Here is a 20835-nt window from a genome sequence, read left to right as displayed (position 1 = left end):
TATTTTTTTATCTATTAAAAGAAAAGAAACTTGCTTATTCGTTTTCTTTTGTACCAAATAAAAGAAAGTATGTTTCAATAATATCAACAATACTCCTTTTAAATTTGTGACAAATAATTTTTGAATTTGTAACAATAATGTTACCAAATTTCTCTATTGGTTATGTTTACAGATACAAGAGAAATAGGTACATACATAAGAGAGCGGTGTGCACCATGAGAAAAAAAAAAATCAACCTGACTTTGTTTTGATTTTTTCACCATTTTACGTTGATTGAGAAGTTATTTGCTAGGAAAGTGTGGGAACAAATGAAAAATAAATATGTCATCCAAACGGCTCAAGGAGATAATTAATATCCTAGTTAAAAAAAAAGCCTCACCCATTCTCATTTTTTCCCATCCATACACACATTACACATATTCCCATGCACATGCACATGCTCAAAAAAGTGAATTTGCTATCCGCACCAGCGAGCACAACAATTTACAAATTGTTCATCATTGCATATATATGTACCTAATAATTTGGATATGTACCTAACAGTCAATATTTTTTGGATATGAACATATCCAAACTAATTTGTCATTGCATATGTACTAGAAATAAGTAATATAAAAAAATAGTATCTATAAAAGATGCTTGATGTATACCGAAATTCTTTAATGAAAATAAACACAAATTATAAAATAATTATCTAATAATGACAAAATTTTATGTCAATTTGCTGAAGGGTTCAATTCTCTATTCCAGAATAAAGCTAAAGCCACTACAGTTTGCTGAAAAATATTCATCTACAAATTGACACTTGTTTACTGGAATATTCATCTACAATTTGACGCTTTATAAAACTTCATATTTTAAAGTTGTCCACTTTATCAATAAAGTTCAAAACAAATATCAAACGTTCCCTCCTAAGAAACTGACTGGTTCATAGTAGGCTTTGAATTTAAGGCCTTTGTTCGAACGCTAGTCCCTACTAACATACCTGCTAATCTTTTTGACCTCTAAGCAATTTCTTTTTTAACAATATTGCCTCGCCCTCTTGGAGATCAGAATTTTAATTTTAGAAATTAATAGAAAATATAAATAATTAGAGTCAGTGCCGAAGATCTTAAAGGTTAAAAATGAAAACCGTGAAAGAAATTGGGCTTTATTTTTTGGAGTTGAATTTTTTTATTCGGATATATCAAGTTCCTCACACACTATAAATTTGACGTGCTTATTTTAGTTACATATATATTGAACAATTTAAATATGAAGTCAAGTTCTGGTATTTTGGCTTCAAACCTCGGCCCTTGCTCTCACTCTCGGACTTACGCCCTCGCCCATGCCTCCGCCCCATCACTGCAACCCAACCCTTCAATCCAGCCCCTCGTCCACAGCCCTATTATGGTGGTTCAGCCCTTCGTCTCAAAAAATTAAATCCGAATTTTTATTTCAGCTTGTTTCTTCTAAAAGGGCAAAGAGAGGAATTTTTTTTTTATAAATCATAAATAGGAAAAAGATTTTTATGAAGGCAACATGATTATTTATTTATTTATTTTTACAAAAATTATAAGAACCGAAAAGTCATTTTGGTTCCTCTTTTTTTTTAAACCGAAATGACATTTCAGTCCTAGCCATTTTTACAGATTTCGAGAAAAAATACGTTGAAAAATTATAAAATATCTGGAATCGAATTGCCATTTCAGTCCAAAAAAAAAATTTCGATACCAAAATGATATTTCGGTTCTTATGATTTTTGTAAAAAAAATAAAATAATCATGTTGGTTTCATAAAAATTGTTTTTCTTCTTATGGTTTACAAAAAAAGATTGCAAAGAGATAGATGGAGAGAGATTTTAGTGTGGTGCTTTATGTTCTATAATCTTTAATTTATTGGTACAAAAAATTAGGCTCCATTAATTAATTTGTAGCCCATTTTTGTTTTATTTCGTATAGAAAATTCAGTACCAATCATTATAATATCCTACATTATTTTATATTCATTTCTATAAATAAAAAATTCTGCTCGGAGATTCCAGTCTCCACTAGCGCCAAAGACCCGGTTCACGCCGTATAAGGTAGTCTCCTTACTGACACCTTCATACTTCGCCGCTTCTCTCGCCTATTAAAACGTTCGTCTGTACCAAACCAACCTTTAGTGCCTATTAAAATATTCGCCAATACCCATTCATGAATTGTGGTAACCCCGTCTATTTCTATCAAAAAAAAAAAAAAAAAACTCCGTCTATTGATATATTAGCTAATACCAATTCGATATACAGTCGTCTCTGTTTTAACGATTCTTCTCGAGAGATCACCAGGCAAAAATTAGATGGAAGGGGGAGAAGAGAGAATTGCACTATTGAACCATCATATATCAAATGGAGGAGGAGAAGAAGAAAAGGGGTTATGGAGCAGAGTATGCGATGAATCGAAGAAGCTCTGGGTCATCGTAGGACCCGCCATATTTAGTCGCATAGTGACCTTCAGCATGAACGTCATTACACAAGCTTTCGCTGGGCATTTAGGAGATCTCGAGCTCGGTGCGATTTCCATTGCGAATACTGTCGTGGTTGGATTCAATTTCGGTCTAATGGTACGCTTACTTAATTAGTTTAACGTAATTTTTTTATTATTGGCATTTTTAATCAAAATAGTTAGATTCATGATCGGTTCTCAGCCTTTCTCGAGTGCCAGCATGGTGGCGTTACTTCATGTGTATATATGTTATATTTTCTGGCATTTATGATTCATCTAGAAGATACACGGGCTGACGGTGGTTGTCGTTATTTCAATCGTGAATACAGCTGTCAGTAAATGTAAAAGATGGCTTGTTTCTGTTCGTGTATCCAATTCTGTTAGGTAGAGATGTAGAAGGCAACACATGAAAGAAGGTGCAAGGCGGTATCAGTTACAGCTAGAACCTTCTTCATAGCCATTTTTTTTTTCTTCTCCTTCTAAAGAAAATGAGTTGTGGCCCCTAGAATTTAGTTTCTTTGATCCTTATTTTAGAGGAATTTTTAGTGTGCAATTTGTGCTAACATTAAACAATACCATATTTTAGCAATATGTACGTATCCCCTGCGGTACTATAGGGGATGAGGTTAGCTCGTTGACGAATAAATTAAAACGGACATGCCTTAGATTGACGGCCACCCTTGAAAAAAATCGTGTCAAATTAAAACGGACTGTTAGGATCTCATTCTACGCGGTGTGGTATCTCATTGGATCAGAATTCCTTCAATCCACTTATCCAAATAGGAAGATAAGTTCAAGCAAAAAAAAAAAAAAAAAAAAAGGAAGAGAAGTTGGAATTGGCCAAACTGAACATTGGACAGGCTTGTCTGGTTATACAACAAGAATGAGACACCTTTCGCGAGGATAAAAAAGTGACTTTTTGCGACGGACTACTCTTATTCTTCAGCTTTTTCTTTTTGCGACGGTACTTTTCGCGAGGGAGTACCGTCATAAATTTGCTTTTTCTCTCGCAAAAAGTATCTACATTGTTGTAGTGAATTAATTAGTAGTATCTTTTACAATTTCTGTTACTGACCCCTTGTTGATCTAAGAGTACAAATTATTCTTTTGCTTCCAGCCTTCCACTATTTAATTTGGAGTATCAAAATGTATATTTAAAAAAAAATTTGAAGATTACAACTTCTTTTTACAATTTACATTATGATTTGGGTCAAAGTGTTTGGGAGATATTTATGAATTGACCTTTTCTATTTATTTTATTATCTGACATGTGCTGGGATATCTCAGATAAAAATACTTTCTTGGGTACTCGTCCTATAACTATTAAATATTAGTTTTTGTTTCTTAACCTTGAGTTGGTAGGTCTCATACCCTTTCCACTGTTCTCTTCTCAAATAGATGTATTATTGCTTGTGGTGGTGTTAGTGTTAGGATACAAAAATTAGCTATATTTTCATCCTAAAAAATGCATTATTATCAAAACAAATTACACTTTTTTTTTATGTCATTTTGTAATCCTTTCCTTCTAATACACCCTTGCTACTTCACCACAAATATTCTGACCAACATGTCATATCCAATTTTCTTTTTGGTGTGCTTATATATGTTTTTTTTTTGTTACTTCCTATATTATTTGGCAGCAGTTTCTTTCTCTGATGTGTGGCTATGAGGAGCTTTTATTTTTCTTGAGACACATAGGATCACTTCAAATGAGGAAACCAACAAAAAAAGTTCACTGTCAGACCCCATTTTACACGGAATTTTGATTTACGAAACCGACTGTTCACTTGTAAAGTTACTTTAACACATTGAGCATCGGATACTTTTCTTGCTGTCTTTCTACAATAACTCGAATTCGCATCCTCTGAGATATCTCATATTTTGCGTGACTTTTTGGAAAATCTCAACCATTGCAATACGTTCTGCTTGAATTTCAAAGCTCAAAACTGATCCCCTACGTCACCCCTGAATAGGCACCGGACACGTCGGTCACGTTGGTCACGCAAAATATGAGATATCTCAGAGGATACGCACTCCAATAACTCGGGGGACCTTAGGAAGAAGCGATCAAACCAGAGAATGATTAAATGTACCAAAAGTCTAACCATCTCATATTAAATTCAATGGAGGATCGAGTACATACGACATACAGCCTATTATAATTTGTTTTTTCTGTCAGTACTCAGTACATCAGGACAGAATAAAAAATATATTTTTGTGGAAATTTCAATCTGAACAATTATTGGGTCCAGCCAGTTTTTTTTATCTCTATCAAAAAGCTTATGCAAACATAAAGTTCTTCCAATGATTTAGGGCATTTAAAATAATTTAAGAGTTGATTGAATGATTGTATTATTTATTTATTCGCTATATTGTAATATTGATAGAAATCATAACTTTACAATGTACATACAGTTTGAGTATTTATAAGATTACAATGCTAATTGAGCCTTTAGGAATAATAATATAATTAATTGGCTTATGAGCCGTTGGAAATAAACCAAAAAGGAAATAGTGGAAGCAGAAAGGAAAAAAAAAAAACAGTGATGTAGATTTTGCATATATTCACATGGTTAAGCTAAGTATCTCCAACATAGAGCTCTCCAATGTAGAGGGGCGGTTATATATCTCCAACATCATTAATTATTGCATAATACCTAGGCAACATTATATTAGGTTAATAAGATTAAGAATTCAATTTTAGAAACTTCATTTGTAGATACAAACAAAAGAGGAAAACAAATTGAATGTATGGGCATACAAATAAAAAAATTTTGCGGTTTTTTTTTAACCGCTGTTTTGGAAATCCAAAACCGCAAATTTTTTTTGCGATTTGGGTAGATTTTAAAATCCCGTGTAAATTTGGTTAGCTTTTGAAATTTAATTATTATTTTTTGAATATTTATAAAAAATTCGGCTGTTAGGATCTCATTCTACGCGGTGTGGTATCTCATAGGATTAGAATTCCTCCAATCCACTTATCCAAATAGGAAGAGAAGTTCAAGCAAAAAAAAAAAAAAAGAAGAAAAGAAAAGGAAGAGAAGTTGGAATTGCTGAACATTGGATAGGCTGTCTGGTTAGTAGTATCTTTTACAATTTTTGTTACTGACCCCTTGTTGATCTAAGAGTACAAATTATTCTTTTCTTCCAGCCTTCCACTATTTAATTTGGAGTATCAAAATGTATATTTAAAAAAAAAAAATGAAGATTAGAACTTCTTTTTACAATTTACATTATGATTTGGGTCAAAGTGTTTTGGAGATATTTATGAATTGACCTTTTCTATTTATTTTATTATCTGACATGTGCTGGGACCTGAGAGATCTCAGATAAAAATACTTTCTTTGGTACTGGTCCTATACTGGCTATAACTATTAAATATTAGTTTTTGTTTCTTAACCTTGAGTTGGTAGGTCTCAATATCTCATACCCTTTCCACTGTTCTCTTCTCAAATAGATGTATTATTCCTTGTGGTGTTAGTGTTAGGATACACAAATTAGCTATATTTTCATCCTAAAAAATGAATTATTGTCAAAACAAATTACACTTTTTATTTATGTCATTTTCTAATCCGATCCCAAATTTTTTATAAATACCCAAAAAAAATACCAAATTACGAAATCTTTCTAGTTTTTGAATGGATTTTGAAAAATACCCCTTCCGGTTACTAAATAACCAGATATTGATCTTCTTTCCGGTTATCTAATTCCTGGATATGGGAAAAATGTCCGGTTATTGAATTCCCGAAAAAGGTATTTTTTTTATAACACGGTTTAGGTAGAGGGAGAGAGAGAAATCGATGTTTGTTTGGCTTTTTTTTTTGTTTTTTTTACAAAACATAAATTTTTTAAATTTTTTTATTTTTTGTATTGAAATATTAGAAATGTTAAATATATTTCTTTGAAAATAGATATAATAAATATAATTTGATTTATTAGAAAGACTGCAACAAATAATCTGGATCAACATTTTTCAGGTCGGATTTTTCGTGGCTGTAAGAAAAATTAATATATTTCTTTATTTGTTATTGGATAAAAAATAAAAAATGCTTAGATTATGAGTTATTGATCTCGGTTCAAAAGTCACTTCTAGATAAATACATAAAATATTGTTATCCTTCTAGTACATATAATTACTAAAAAGTTGTATCTATTTTTGAAAAAAAAATTTAAGTTATTTAATGATTGATATTAAAAAAGAATTCTCAAAATAGATACAACTTTTTAGAAATTAAATGTACCAAAAGGATCACAATATTTTCTGTATTACCTAGAAGTGAATTTTGAAACGCGATCAATAACTCACATTCAAAACATATATTTTTTTTTTCCAATAACACATAAAAAATATATTAATTTTTCTTACAGCCGCGAAAAATCTGGCTTGAAAAATGTTGATCCGAATTATTTGTTGCAGTCCTTCTAATAAATCAAATTATATTGTATTCCATCTAATTTCAAAGAAATATATTAAACATTTCTAATATTTCAATACAAAAAATAAAAAAATTTAAAAAATTCTGTTTTGTAAAAAAATAAAAAAAAACCAAACAAACGCTTTCTCTTTCTCCCTTTGCCTAAACCGTGTTATAAAAAAAAATATCTTTCCGGGAATCAATAACCGGATCCGGAACCAACTTTCCGGTTATCAAGTAACCGGACATTTTTTCCATATCCGGGAATTAGGTAACCAGAAAGAAGATCAATATTCGGTTATTTAGTAACTGGAAGAGGTATTTTTCGAAATTCATTTAGAAACTAAATAGATTTCGTAATTTGGTATTTTTGTTTGAGTATTTATAAAAACTTCGGCCATTAATTCCTTCTAATACACCCTTGCTACTTCACGACAAATATTCTGATCAACATGTCATATCCAATTTTCTTTTTGGTGTGCTTATATATGTTTTTTTTTGTTACTTCCTATATTATTTGGCTGCAGTTTCTTTCTCTAATGTGTGGCTCTGATGAGCTTTTATTTTTCTTGAGACATATAGGATCATTTCAAATGAGGAAACCAACCAAAAAATTTCACTGTCATATAAAGTAGAACCCCATTTTACACGGAATTTTGATTTATGAAACCGACTGTTGCACTTCTAAAGTTATTTTAAGACATTGAGCATCAGATACTTTTCTTCCTGTCCCTCATAGTTTCTACAATAACTCATGGGACCTTTGGAAGAAGCGATCAAACCAGAGAATGATTATTAAATGTACCAAAAGTAATCATCTCATATTAAATTCAATGGAAGATCGAGTATATACAGCCTATTATAATTTGTTTTTGCTGTCAGTACATTAGGACAGAATAAAAATATATTTTTGTGGAAATTTCAATCTGAACACTTATTGGGTGCAGCCAGTTTTTTTTTTATCTCTATCCAAAAGCTTATGCAAACATAAAGTTCTTACAATGATTTAGGGCATTTAAAATAATTTGAGAGTTGATTGAATGATTGTATTATTTATTTATTTGCTATATTGATAGAAATCATAACTTTGCAATGTACATACAGTTTGAGTATTTATAAGATTACAATGCTAATTAATGAGCCGTTAGGAATAAACCAAAAAGGAAATAGTGGAAGCAGAAAAGAAAAAAAAACAGTGATGTAGATTTTGCATATATTCACATGGTTATGCTAAGTATCTCCAACATAGAGATCTCCAATGTAGAGGGGCGGTTATATATCTCCAACATCATTAATTATTGCATAATACTTAGGCAACAGTATATTAGGTTAATAAGATGAGGAGGGATCGGATGACACCCTTTTTTGGTGACATCGGATAACATCATGCATTTTTAAAGTTTTCAAAGTCCAAACAGTCGATCCAAACCGTTCAACATAATAGATATGTTAAAATGTGCTTGTAGATCAAATTTTACATTTTTTGGAATTTTTTTTACTATTTATTAAGTATTTAACAAAATCGCTATATTCAGACTGTTGAATTTTTGTATCCATCTTAATAAGTAGTAAACAAATTCAGAAAAATGTAAAATTTGATTTGCAAGCACATTTTAACATATCCATCAAGTTGAACGGTTTGGATCGACTATTTAGACTTTGAAAATCCACGGTGTCATCCAATGTCACCAAAAAACGGTGTCATCCGATCCCTCCTCTAATAAGATTAAGAATTCAATTTTAGAAACTTCATTTGTAGATACAAACAAAAGAGGAAAACAAATTGAATGTATGGGCATTTACATTCTATTGACCATTTTTTTGTTGGGATTGCGCCTTTGCTATTCAGGGATGCGAGGTTCTTTCTAGACTTCTAGTAGATCACTCATATGCTTTGACATATAAATAACGATTTGCCCTTAAGAAGCTACACCTAGAAACATATCTGTTTTTTTTTTTTTTTTTTTTAAATTATTTCCTTTTCTTTCTCCTCGTGCAATAATATCTGTATGACAGGGTTGCCATTTTGGATAAAGCTAGATACAATTTCCTGATATATCTCTAATATTATTAATCAAAAATTATTTTAACAATGTAACTGTTCCATCACTATGTACAGCTTGGTATGGCGAGCGCACTAGAGACGCTGTGTGGCCAGGCATTTGGCGCAAAGAAGTACCACATGCTAGGAGTATACATGCAACGGTCATGGATTGTGCTTTTCTTATGTGGAATTCTTCTCCTACCAATGTATTTTTTCGCGACGCCAATTCTTCTTTGGCTGGGTCAACCAGCTGACCTGGCAGAAATGGCAGGGACAGTCTCTGTCTGGTTCATTCCCCTCCATTTCTCCTTTGCCTTTCTCTTCCCGCTCCAACGGTTCTTGCAATGCCAAATGAAAAACTTTGTCAATGCTGCCATATCGGGTGTGGCACTCATAGTGCACATATTTGTCACCTGGCTTTTTGTGTCCAAGTTGCAGTTTGGGTTGATTGGAATTGCACTAACTCTCAACTTCTCTTGGTGGGTTACTGGAATACTATTGTTCGGGTATGTTGTGTGCGGTGGATGTCCACTTACATGGAAAGGATTTTCCATGGAGGCATTTGCAGGTTTATGGGAATTTTTGAAACTATCTGCGGCTTCAGGTGTTATGTTATGGTTAGTAATTAGAATGTGTTATTCATATGCAATTCCCTTTCTATTTTATATATTTATATTTTGGTAGTTTATGCAAATTTTTTGTGTATCTTTTGTTATAAACTTTTGTTGGAACAGCTTGGAGAATTGGTATTATCGAGTACTTATACTATTGACGGGCAATTTGAAGGATGCCACAATAGCTGTTGATGCCCTCTCGATCTGGTATGTAACTCCCAGTTTCTTAACCATTCTTTAAATATTATCGTGTCACTTGTTAATTAGTTAATTACGATATTGCGCGAAACAATTAAGGAATAATGTTTTTGCAATTTAATGTTTGTAAATATTCTGACAAGCTTCCTCTCTCTATTATATATTTGAAATATTTTTATTTTTTAATTGGTGGCATGCAGCATGAACATAAATGGATGGGAGATGATGATTCCATTGGCATTCTTTGCTGGCACCGGGTAAGTCAAGAAATCCCTTTGGACCCAAAAGTTGGATTGAGAACTCCCTTGTATATCTTTTAATTGTAGAAACATCTAGTAAAAAAATAGGGAAATCAACAAAATTAATGGTAAATACATAAATATAAAGAACTCTGTTTTTGGTGGTCTCCCGAACATGTGTATTTTTCTATCTACATCTAACCAAAATGGAAAGAGATGTCAATAAAAATTTTCTAGGACCGCATTTTGTCCAATTATGTTCACAACATAGACTTGAAGCAGAAAAAATACAAAGAGCAGGTATGTTGTCTAGTATGGTCAGAATTAGCGGCTCAAAAGCTACAAACACCTGAGTATTCGCAATCAATTTTAAGAGTTGTTACAGCACATAATCCCAAAAGGGCTGGAGAAGAGGCCATACCTAGTTTTAAAGAGGAAACAAACAAACAAAACAGTTCAAATCCGGATGATTGCTTCCACAAATAAAATTCCAATTATTTTATATTTTATATTTGTGTCATGAAGTTGAATTTCACCATGCATATGCTGATATAGTGATATGCTTGAACTATAAAGGACAAACTAAAATGAAATAATTTCTAAGTGTTATTTTTTTTTTTAAATGGTAGGCTACCTATACTGTATCAAAAATAAAATAAAATCAGTACATAGCTATTATAGTATTAATATGTTGTTATATAAGGGGCGGGAGGAGGGGTAAAGTAAAAGGTAGAGAGGGAGACTAACATCCTAGAAATGGTTGAAAAGATCCAAAATTTGATATTTTACTTTGAGTGAGTCTATGGTACTATGCATATTACGATTTGGCACCGTGCTACGGCTCTGTATTCGAGTTTTCAAATCCTAACGGTCGATCCGAACCGTTTATCTTGTTCTCCATATTAATATGTGTTTGGAGACCAAATTTTACATTTTTTGAAATTTTTTTACTATATTTTAGATTTATTGAAAATCACTGTTTTTGGATGGTCCAGAATTTGGTCTCCAAACACATATTTATATGGAGAACAAGATGAACGGTTCGGATCGACCATTAGGATTTGAAAACTCGAATATAGAGCCGTAACACAGTAACAATCCGTGATATGCATAGTACCATAGACTCACTCTTTTACTTTATTGCCATCCCTGCTCCATTTTTCATTTCACTGATAGATTAACTAGTTTACTGTCTAATAGCATATTATTTACTTTGCATTTTAAAGAGTGAGAGTAGCAAACGAGCTCGGAGCTGGAAATGGTAAGGGGGCTAAATTTGCGACAAACGTGTCAGTTGTGACCTCTTTTATTATTGGTCTATTCTTTTGGGCTCTTATTATGGGCATTCATGACAAGATTGCCCTTATCTTCACCACAAGTCAAGTTGTACTAGATGCTGTTGATCGGCTAGCCATTCTGTTGGCTTTCACTATTCTTTTAAACAGCATACAGCCGATTCTCTCTGGTTAGTTTTTTTTCTTTTTATTTAGTGCTGTGTAGTCAAGTATGACAGGACCTATTTCTGATTTAAAATATATTTCTTCTGACCAATATCTGCATATATTTCTTAGGGTCGAGCAAATTTTGTCATTTGTTCTAGATTTCTTTCTATAACAATTTCTTAATATAATTAGGAGTTGCTGTTGGCTCTGGATGGCAATCAACTGTGGCCTATGTTAACATAGGTTCATATTACTTCATTGGGGTACCTGTTGGTGTTGTTATGGGTTGGCTCTTCAATTTGGGTGTTTTGGTAATTGCTTTTTGATGTATCTTTTGTTTTCACCTAATAAAAATAAGTAGAACCTAATTGTAATTATTGACAAACTTTTCATTAATAATAGGGGATCTGGGCTGGAATGATCGGAGGAACTGCAATTCAGACTCTAATACTTGCTATTCTTACCATAAGATGTGATTGGGAGAAAGAGGTTTTTTTTTTTTCACTTACCACCCTTCATTTCCTTGTAATTTTTATACAAACCCTCATGCATATCATTCCTAATACAAATCGCATATGTTGTAGGCAATGATTGCAAGTACGCGTGTAAACAAGTGGGCTGGTCCTAAGGACGAAAAAGCTCGAGCTTGTAATGTAGATGAGGCGGCTTAAGAGGATTAATGAAGCAAGTAATGATGCAGGCTTTTCACCTACTAATTATCAAAAACAGGGGGGAGGGGGGGATTCAATTAAGTAGTACTTTTAAGAGTATTCATGGGAGTATCAATTGTAATTCATGATTATTTTCATGTAGTCTTGTATATCCTTGTACAATTTTCGAATGCCAATGGTATAGCTTGTTAGGATCAGGGCCGAAGTGAGAAAAATAAGACCCCAGGCAGTGTTAATTAATTTTTTTTGCCTCTTGGTTTTCTTTTTGTCAGTAGGTGTCTTTCCAGTAAAGATTTAGTTTCATTGTAAATGCTAAATCAATAATTGCATGTGTAAGCCGTTGGATATGTCTGTCAAGCGTCAAGTACGTCATTTATCGGTAAGCCATTGGAGGAGAGATGGTTGGAGCTTTCTGGAACTAGTGCGCGGCCACACAAGGAGGATAGTTAGAGCTTTCATAGACAGAAGTTTTATGCATGCAATTTTGTTCAAGTAGTCTCGGGAATATATAATTGACTTGAAATTTTGTTAATTAAATTATATCATGGGGTAAACTAATCAGAAACATTATTTAAAACGACCTTAATTGTTGATAAACGCATTTTTAATCAGCCTATAGAAATGAAACTGTAATATAAAATATAATTATACTTAATTATCTGCAGAATTTCAAAACTAGACTAGAGTAATCACAATTTTTTCAACTCTAATGCTTTTTGTTGTTGTTAAACTAGGTTAGCATTACAATGAAAGTTAAATTGATTTCTTAACAGTATAAACGAAAAGTTTAACATAATCCAAGATATACAGACACGAAGCATAATGCCATGGGCCTTGGGCTGAAATAGAAGGCCCGATCAGTTTTCTAAATCTGTTGGTATAGTCAAGCAATTATGAATGTGTTTTTTCTCCTCTGAATACCTCCAATTCAAGTAGTTTTGCTAGAGATCCATTTTGCATATTATATCTAACTAAAATATTTTAATTAAGCTGCAAACATTTGCTCTTGAATGCGCCACAATATTAGACCAATGTGTTATTAAATTAATCAGGCTCCAATTAAACTCGGTCATAAACAGGTAAATTTTCAAGCTCTATCTGAGTCCATGAGGAATCAATTTCAAGCATCTCATTTTTGCCTGTGTCTAGGAATGCAAGTAATTGCCTACTCGATATATTCATTGAATTTGAAGCCTCAGACATCTCCGATGACGCTGCAACCTTGCTTTCCACCTTTTGTTGTCGATTCCAAGAGAGAGAATTCATAAACGACTGAATCTCCTGATCCGTAACATTCCCTTTGTTAGTGTAATCTTGCAAACTGACTGCCTTTCGGTAATCGTGAGTTGTTTTGATATCTTTCATCACATCATCAGGCAGTATAAATGTAAACGTTTTCCATCCCCCGGGCATCGATTGCACATGTCTGGGTTCTTTTGATTTTGGTTCATCCATTATTGATGCCACCTGTTCTGACATGTGGGAACTGCAAGGAACATCCTTACATTCTATGTTTAGAGAGAGAAGGCGTTTACCTGCAATAACATCCGGATCTGAAAGGTTGGATCGACAGACTGGACAGGTTTTGTGCTCTGCTAGCCAGGTATCAATTCACATGGAACACATGTTGACATTCCGGGAGAAGTCGAAGTGTATCATTGTCCAAGAACTCAGACAAGCAAATGGCACACTCAAGTGGGCTCTTTGAAGCTCTCATATGTTTGACAGTAGCATAATTAATGAGCGGGAATGTTTCTATGACCTTTTCATCAACCCAACGATTGGTATTTCTGCGATCAGGTGCATCGGTGGCTGTAGTTATATTTGGATCTCCTAAACAATTACATAGTATATATAATGGGAGGAAACAACCAAAAATTAATATTGCCCCAACATCAAGCAGGATGAGCCCGATGGAGTCTGTTGACGATGATGAATCATCAGAGGTTTTATAGGGATAACCTTGGGCAAGTGCATATTGTGAGAAAGAAAGGATTAGGAGACAGATCAATGCATTACATAATATCAGGCTTAATGCTTCCTAAACAAAAGAAACACCAAAACCACATGCATTTTATGGACAGGGTTTAGGACTTAAGGTTACGCAACTCCACAATTTTTTTATTTTAATATTTTCACATTTGTAGTCACGTGCAGTATCTAACAATGCTTCTTTTGTCTTCTTTTCCTTCTTTGAAGTGGCCAATTAGTAGATTTTATAATACTGTAGGGGGAAATTGTATATTTAAAAAAAAAAAGTTCCATCTAAACCTAAAAAATATTATAATAAATTAAAGAACTTTTATAGAAGTGGTCAACGGATAAAGGTCTGTAATATTTCAAACAACAAACACAATGATGGAATAAAAATTGGTTGGTGTATTTCTTTTGTTGTTTGCATTTCTCTCTTTATTACGTGTGATGGTATTAGATCTAGGAAGCAGATAACAGTCCCCCAACTCTAGTCCTCAAAAATCTCCGAAGATTTTCAACTAATTCTGTAAACATCAATATTAAATCCTGTAAACATCAATACTAAATTATGTAAACTAATTCAACAAATCCTGTAAACATAAAAACGCGTGAAAACTGTTAAAAACGCGTGACAGCTGTTGAAAATGCGTGACAGCTGTTGAAAACGCGTGGCAGCTGTCGAAAACGCGTGGCAGCTATCGAAAATGCGTGACAGCTCTTGGGGACCACCTTCCGTGAACATACACATAATATCTTATAAACATACACATATTATCCTGTAAACATACACATATTATCCTATAAACATACACATATAATTCTGTAAACATACATAGTGTACTTAAAATTATAGCAGTTGAAATATCCTGTAAACATACACATATTATCCTGTAGACATATACATATTATCCTATAAACATACACATATAATTCTGTAAACATACATAGTGTACTTAAAATTATAGAAGTTGAAATTATGGCAGTTGTGACAGTTAAAAACGCGTCATAACTAAGCTAAAAAGAAAAAAACTTTTATACATGGAGATTTTTGAGAGACTGTAGCCCGGAGAACATTACCTTTTCTCTTAGATCTATGGTCGAATCTTACTAGTTTTATTTATCTACGCTGGTTGCGCATACGGTGTTGGACAAAACTCAAAATTTTGGCAAAGCCTTTTTTTTTTTTTTTTTAAATAACAAAGTTTGAATTTATCATATTGAAAGTGACACATATTTTAATAGATGAAAAAGTTAATTATCTTTTTTTCCCTTGTTGAAATGTCATTGATTCCCGTACTAGCCGACCATATGCAACTATACCCTTCTAAAATTTCCATGCGTCATCACTGTATATCGTTGGATTTGTTATGACAATTAATTAGTTGATGTCTTATTTTACATTGAATAATATATAGTTCTTGTCGACAATTTAGGAAACGAAAAACAAATTCTACGGGAAATTAAAACAAAGAGGAGGGTTCAAATGCCACCATTTTTTGTGCCTCCATCATGCCTCCATTTTTAAAAACTTAAATAACTCAAAATTTAAAACTTAAATGTCAAAATAAAACCGTTAGATGTAATCTATGTTATTTTCTCTATGTGCTCATAAAAAATTATCACATTTTGATTTTGCTTTTATATGAATCAATAAGTTGAAAAATCAACGTCTAGAAATTATCCACATTTGTATACATTTTTACAAGCTCAAGATGACAATCAAAACAAAGTTGAAATGCCATAATTTTTTACATGTGCATAGATAAAATGATATAGTTCATATCCAACGGTTTTATTTTGAATTTTAAGATTTAAATTTTGAGTTATTAAAGTTTTTAAAAATGGAGGCATGATGAAGACACAAAAAATAGAGGCATTTGAACCCTCCTCTAAAACAAAATAGCCTGTTAGAAATATACTGGACTCGGTTGTTGATTAGCATAGCATCCATGTTCTGCCTGGTTTAGCTCAGAACCAATTTGGAGGTGGGGTTTATGGCATGCTGGGCGAATTATCTTTAGCATTAATGCGCTTTCTGAGTTTAGATTTGATCCGTTTGTTACATATTATTACAAATTTTAAAAAAACCCATGCATATTGTGTAATGCTAGACTGTTCGATCTTCAATTGGATTATTCTGACATGGTGGGTCACCACACTGTCAGCGTCGGATTTATTTTAGCGCCATCGTCTGATTTTTCAGACAATAGCATGATTCGTGCAGCTCTGTTGTGATTACGCCATCTTCGTTTGATTCATCAAGCATCATTCTATTGGGTTTGTTTAACAATCGGAGCTGGGCCCAGCAGGATCCTCTATTGTCAGGAGAGATTCCGGCCACGACAATCCAGGGCTTGTACCATTAGCATGTCTTCACTCATAGAGTCAATTGGTGGCTTTGTCGGTGACTGTTAGTCACTAGGTTGGTCAGAATGCCACCACCTTGTGGCCGAGCTTGGAGTCATGGTATTGATTTTTTTTGTATTTTATCCAAATATTGAATGATTTCAATTAATTACTTTAATTGTTCAATATCGTTTCATCATTTAAATTATATTTCCTCTGTCAATCCTTGATTAAGATTCTAGTTCAAAGATTTTTCTAACAATTTCATTAATAGTAAGATTCGATTTCTCATTGTTTTTCTTGAATTTTATTCATGATTTTCATCTTTACCGAGATCCTTGCATTATTGCTCAATTATGTATGCATGTTTTTTTAGATGGTTATGTGAAAAATACTGAATTCATAATTTCAGTCAACTCAGAGTTGACTTTTTTCATTATTTTCAAAAGCTGGACTTGGGTAATTTATTTTAATTAATTTGTTAATTAAAAATTATGATTTTACCTTAAATACAAACATTTAATCATGATTTACACCTCATATCAGTTTTTTTTTTGATGATTTGAAAGAAATCAGAAATTGTGGGTTTCTCTTCTTTCCATTACTATTTACTGGTACAGTACCAGTTCAATACAGGTATGTTGATGAAGGACCTGTGGACTGGTGCATCAGTTCAGATTACGATTTGACAGCGACTTCTATACATGTTTTTTCCTTAATTGGCATGAATATTCGAATGGACTGATATTTAAAGATTGATTCACAAAACCTTAAACCTTGGTTGTCAGAACAAAATGCACAAAAACCTGCCGTTAACTCCCTACACGTTTCATTATTGTAATTTTCTTTTAGAATAGCTTGCTGTAGATAATAACGAGCACTCGAAAATCATAGAGTGCTTGAATATTAAGACTCAGATTAGTCTTTCCATGTTCATGAATCAAGGCATTCTCATTTCAGAAAGGATGAACTTAAAGAAAAACTGAAAATCATAAGATGCTTTTAGAACCAAAGACTTTATATTCATCTTTGCATATCAATCAAATAACAGCACCTTCATCTGATGGATTGATTTCTTGGATCTGAGAAAGGAATATGCAAAGAAGCCCACAAACTACTGTTTTTATTTATAAACCCGATTTTCATAAAGAAAGACAGAAATGAACAAATCTAACTTGTGCATTGCAAAAGGAAAACATTCATGAATTTCCCATGTTTAAATTATGCTCAGTAGCATCTATTCACACTCAGTTCATCAATGAACTGTTATTAAAACGGGATGTGACAACAAAAGAAGAAAAGAGACAAATAAAACACAAAAATACATCAAAACTCCTATGAATATGTTTATACTTTTTTTTGGAAACTGTAATTAAACCGAAAATGCAATAACAATAAAATTGTTGTAGCATATCAAAGATTAACATTCACAGAAAAGTAAAATAAAGAATTAGACGGCCTCAACAGTGAATATAAATTTTCCGTTAAGATTGAGCTTTAGCATATTACACTCTGATTTTATTTTGGCATAGGCTCCCCCTGCAAAATTGATTTTTTTTTGCAGGGGTAAGCTGAGTGATCCGTTCATGGAGAACAGATCAAACGCTTGTTTTATGTGTGAGAGCTTATTCTATGAAGCAAACCTCAGACCTTTGAGTGAAAGCTTATCCTATTAAGGATTTAAGGACATCACAAAACAATCTTCATGGTTGATAAACACATTTTATTCATTAGCCTATTGTAAGGAAACTGTAATATAAAATATAATTATACTTAATTTGCAGAAAACCAAAAAGTTTTTAACATTATATATTCAAGCTAAACACCCACGAAACACCAGGCCCATGGGTCTTGGGCTGAAATAGAAGGGCCGATCAGTTTTCTTAATCTGTTGGTTTAGTCAAGGAATTATGAATAATATGGTTTCTCCTCTGAACCCCTCAAATTTATATACATGATTGACACTTTCTTTATGTACATGCGCTGAAAGTCCAATTGTTCGATTAAACTGACCAGAACAAAAGATTGAAAATGACAACTTGATTCTTAATACATTCACTAAAATCTTTCTTATTTTTATAATGTATAAGAAAAAGAACATCAAGTACGTATATTGGAAGTTTAAAGGAACGGGTCAGACTGATTGGTGATCAAGAGTTAATTTATGACCCAACTGTCATTTAAACAAATAAAATATATAAGCCCCAGAAAGGTACCATTAATTGATTTTGGTTTACAATTGCAAGATTTTTCTGAATTATTTTGTGCAGAAAGGTTTCTTCGCAATAATAAAGAATGTTTAGGATAAACTGTTTATTTTGTAATTTTAATTTTCATTCTTATTATTTTTTTTTAAATTTAGTTTAGTTCTTTATTTTTCCCTTAGGCACAGCTCAACTGTTTTTTAGCTAATTGTTTTTTGTTTCACGCACTCTATTACAGACCTCTTGTAACAAGATAACCATTAATCAAATGAGGGCTTCACCCTCGTTTCTTTCTCTAAAAAACAATTTATAGTTAATTAATACATAGAAAAGTTAGAGATATAATTAAACACTCCATATCTCAATTAATAATTTTTACTGTACAAAGAAAACCACATCTTAGTAAAATGGCATTGAATATGTCAGTTCTGCAACTCTCAAGTTGATACTTGAGAGGCCCCTGTTCGAGATTGAAACAAGAGTAATATAATATCATCTTTTTGTCAATGCTCAAGTATTTTGCTAGAGATCCATTTTTCATATATCTAACTAAAATATTACAATTAAGTTGCAAAGATTTGCTCATGAATGCGACACACAACATTAATTAGACCAAAATGTTATTAAATAATCAGACTTCAAACTCGATCATGAACAGGTAAATCGTTAAGCTCTATCTGAGTCCATGAGGAATCAATTTCAAGCATCTCATTTTCGCCTCTGTTTGGGTATGCTAGTAATTGCCTACTTGACATATTTGCTGAATTTGAAGCCTCAGGCATCTCCACTGCCACTGTGACCTTGCTTTCCACCTTTTGTTGTCGATTCCAAGAGAGAGAATTCATAAACGATTGAATCCTCCAATCCGAGCTACTGGCATTGCGTTTGTAAGTGTAATCTTGCAAACTGGCCGCCTTTCGGTACTTGTGAGTTGTTTTGATATCTTTCATCACATCATCGGGCAGTACCAATGTAAACCTTTCCCATCCCCCGGTCATCGATTGCACATGTCTCCGTCCTTTTGATTTTGGTACATCCTTTTTCATTTCCACCTGTTCTGACATGTGGGAGCTGCAAGGAACATCCTTACATTCTATGTTAAGAGAGAGAAGGCGCTTACCTGCAATAACTTTTGGGTCTGAAAGGTCGGATCTACAGACTGGACAGGTTTTGTGATCAGCTAGCCAGGTATCAATGCAGTTCACATGGAACACATGTCGACATCCCGGAAGAAGTCGAAGGGTATCATCATCCAAGAACTCAGATAAGCAAATGGCACACTCAAGTGGGCTGTTTGAAGCTCTCATATGTTTGACAGCAGCATAGTTAATGAGCGGGAATGTCTCTATGACCTTTTGATCGACCCCACGACCTTTCCGTCTGGCTACACCTTCATTGTTGGTATTTACTAGTTCAGGTGCGGTGGTGGCTGTATTTGTATTGGGACCTCCTAAACACTTACGTGTTATACATAATGGGAGGACACAACCAAACAGTAAAAATGCCCCAACACCAAGCAAGACGAGCCCGACGATGTTGCTTGGTGATGATGAATCATCGTAGGTTTTATAGGGATGACCTTGGGCAAGTGCATACTGTGAGAAAGAAAGGATTAGGAGACAGATCAATGGTTGCGGTCCATGTGGGAATGCTAGATGTTGCTGCATTCTCATTCTTTTTTCTTTGAATTTGATTAATTGAAAGGCCTTGTTATTTCCGCTTTCAGATTATATAATATCGGGCAGGGTTTAGGACTTTTAGGTTATGCAGCTCCATGAAATGCTATTTTTTTATTTTAATATTTTACATTAGTGCATTATCTCACAATATTTTTTTTTGTCTTCTTTTTCTTCTTTGAAATGGTCAATGAAAAATTAATATTTGGAAATTCCTTCTAAACCTAAATTTTTTTTAAAATAAAAAATATTTTAGAAGTGGTAAACAGATACATGTCTATTAAATTGGTGTCAAAGTCAAACACAATGATGGAATATAAAATTGGTGTGGTCCATGTCATTTTGATTTGGTATTTCTTGCATTGTTTGCAATTTCTCTCTTTATTGCGTTGCGATTGGTATTGGTTCTATGGTCGGATCATCTAGTTACTTTTGATTTGTCTCCGCTGGTTGCGCAAAATGTGTTTGACAAAAATCACAAATGAAAATTTTGTTGGAACTTAGGGCCCATCAAACCGCTGGCGGAACCCTTCAAATGGTTAAGTCTTCT

At 33.2% G+C, this 20835-nt stretch overlaps 2 protein-coding genes and 1 long non-coding RNA gene across 3 annotated transcripts; 2 read left to right on the top strand and 1 right to left on the bottom strand.

The window, feature by feature from the left end:
* The first annotated feature begins 2197 nt into the window (after positions 1-2197).
* LOC144559201 (protein DETOXIFICATION 27-like) lies at positions 2198-12334 on the top strand. The gene is made up of 9 exons (XM_078308195.1): positions 2198-2580; positions 8997-9538; positions 9656-9742; positions 9934-9990; positions 11199-11437; positions 11607-11725; positions 11817-11903; positions 11999-12098; positions 12159-12334. The coding sequence occupies exons 1-8, from the start codon at positions 2317-2319 to the stop codon at positions 12083-12085; spliced, it is 1482 nt and encodes a 493-aa protein (XP_078164321.1). The 5' UTR covers positions 2198-2316; the 3' UTR covers positions 12086-12098; positions 12159-12334.
* On the top strand, positions 3115-5495 carry LOC144559202 (uncharacterized). Its single transcript, XR_013513103.1, has 2 exons — positions 3115-3195; positions 5425-5495. It is a non-coding gene; the product is annotated as an uncharacterized LOC144559202 (long non-coding RNA).
* A 6882-nt stretch (positions 12335-19216) lies between the features above and the next one.
* On the bottom strand, positions 19217-20371 carry LOC144559766 (RING-H2 finger protein ATL32-like). Its single transcript, XM_078308883.1, has one exon. It carries the CDS (start codon positions 20280-20282, stop codon positions 19248-19250), a length of 1035 nt encoding a protein of 344 aa, XP_078165009.1. The 5' UTR covers positions 20283-20371; the 3' UTR covers positions 19217-19247.
* Between the last annotated feature and the right edge of the window lie 464 nt (positions 20372-20835).

Source organism: Carex rostrata, chromosome 9 (genome assembly GCF_964058835.1).
Source record: "Carex rostrata chromosome 9, lpCarRost1.2, whole genome shotgun sequence".
Classification (NCBI taxonomy): domain Eukaryota; kingdom Viridiplantae; phylum Streptophyta; class Magnoliopsida; order Poales; family Cyperaceae; genus Carex; species Carex rostrata.
The sequence above is the reverse complement of the archived record's forward strand: the minus strand, read 5'-3'. Positions and strand labels throughout refer to the sequence as shown.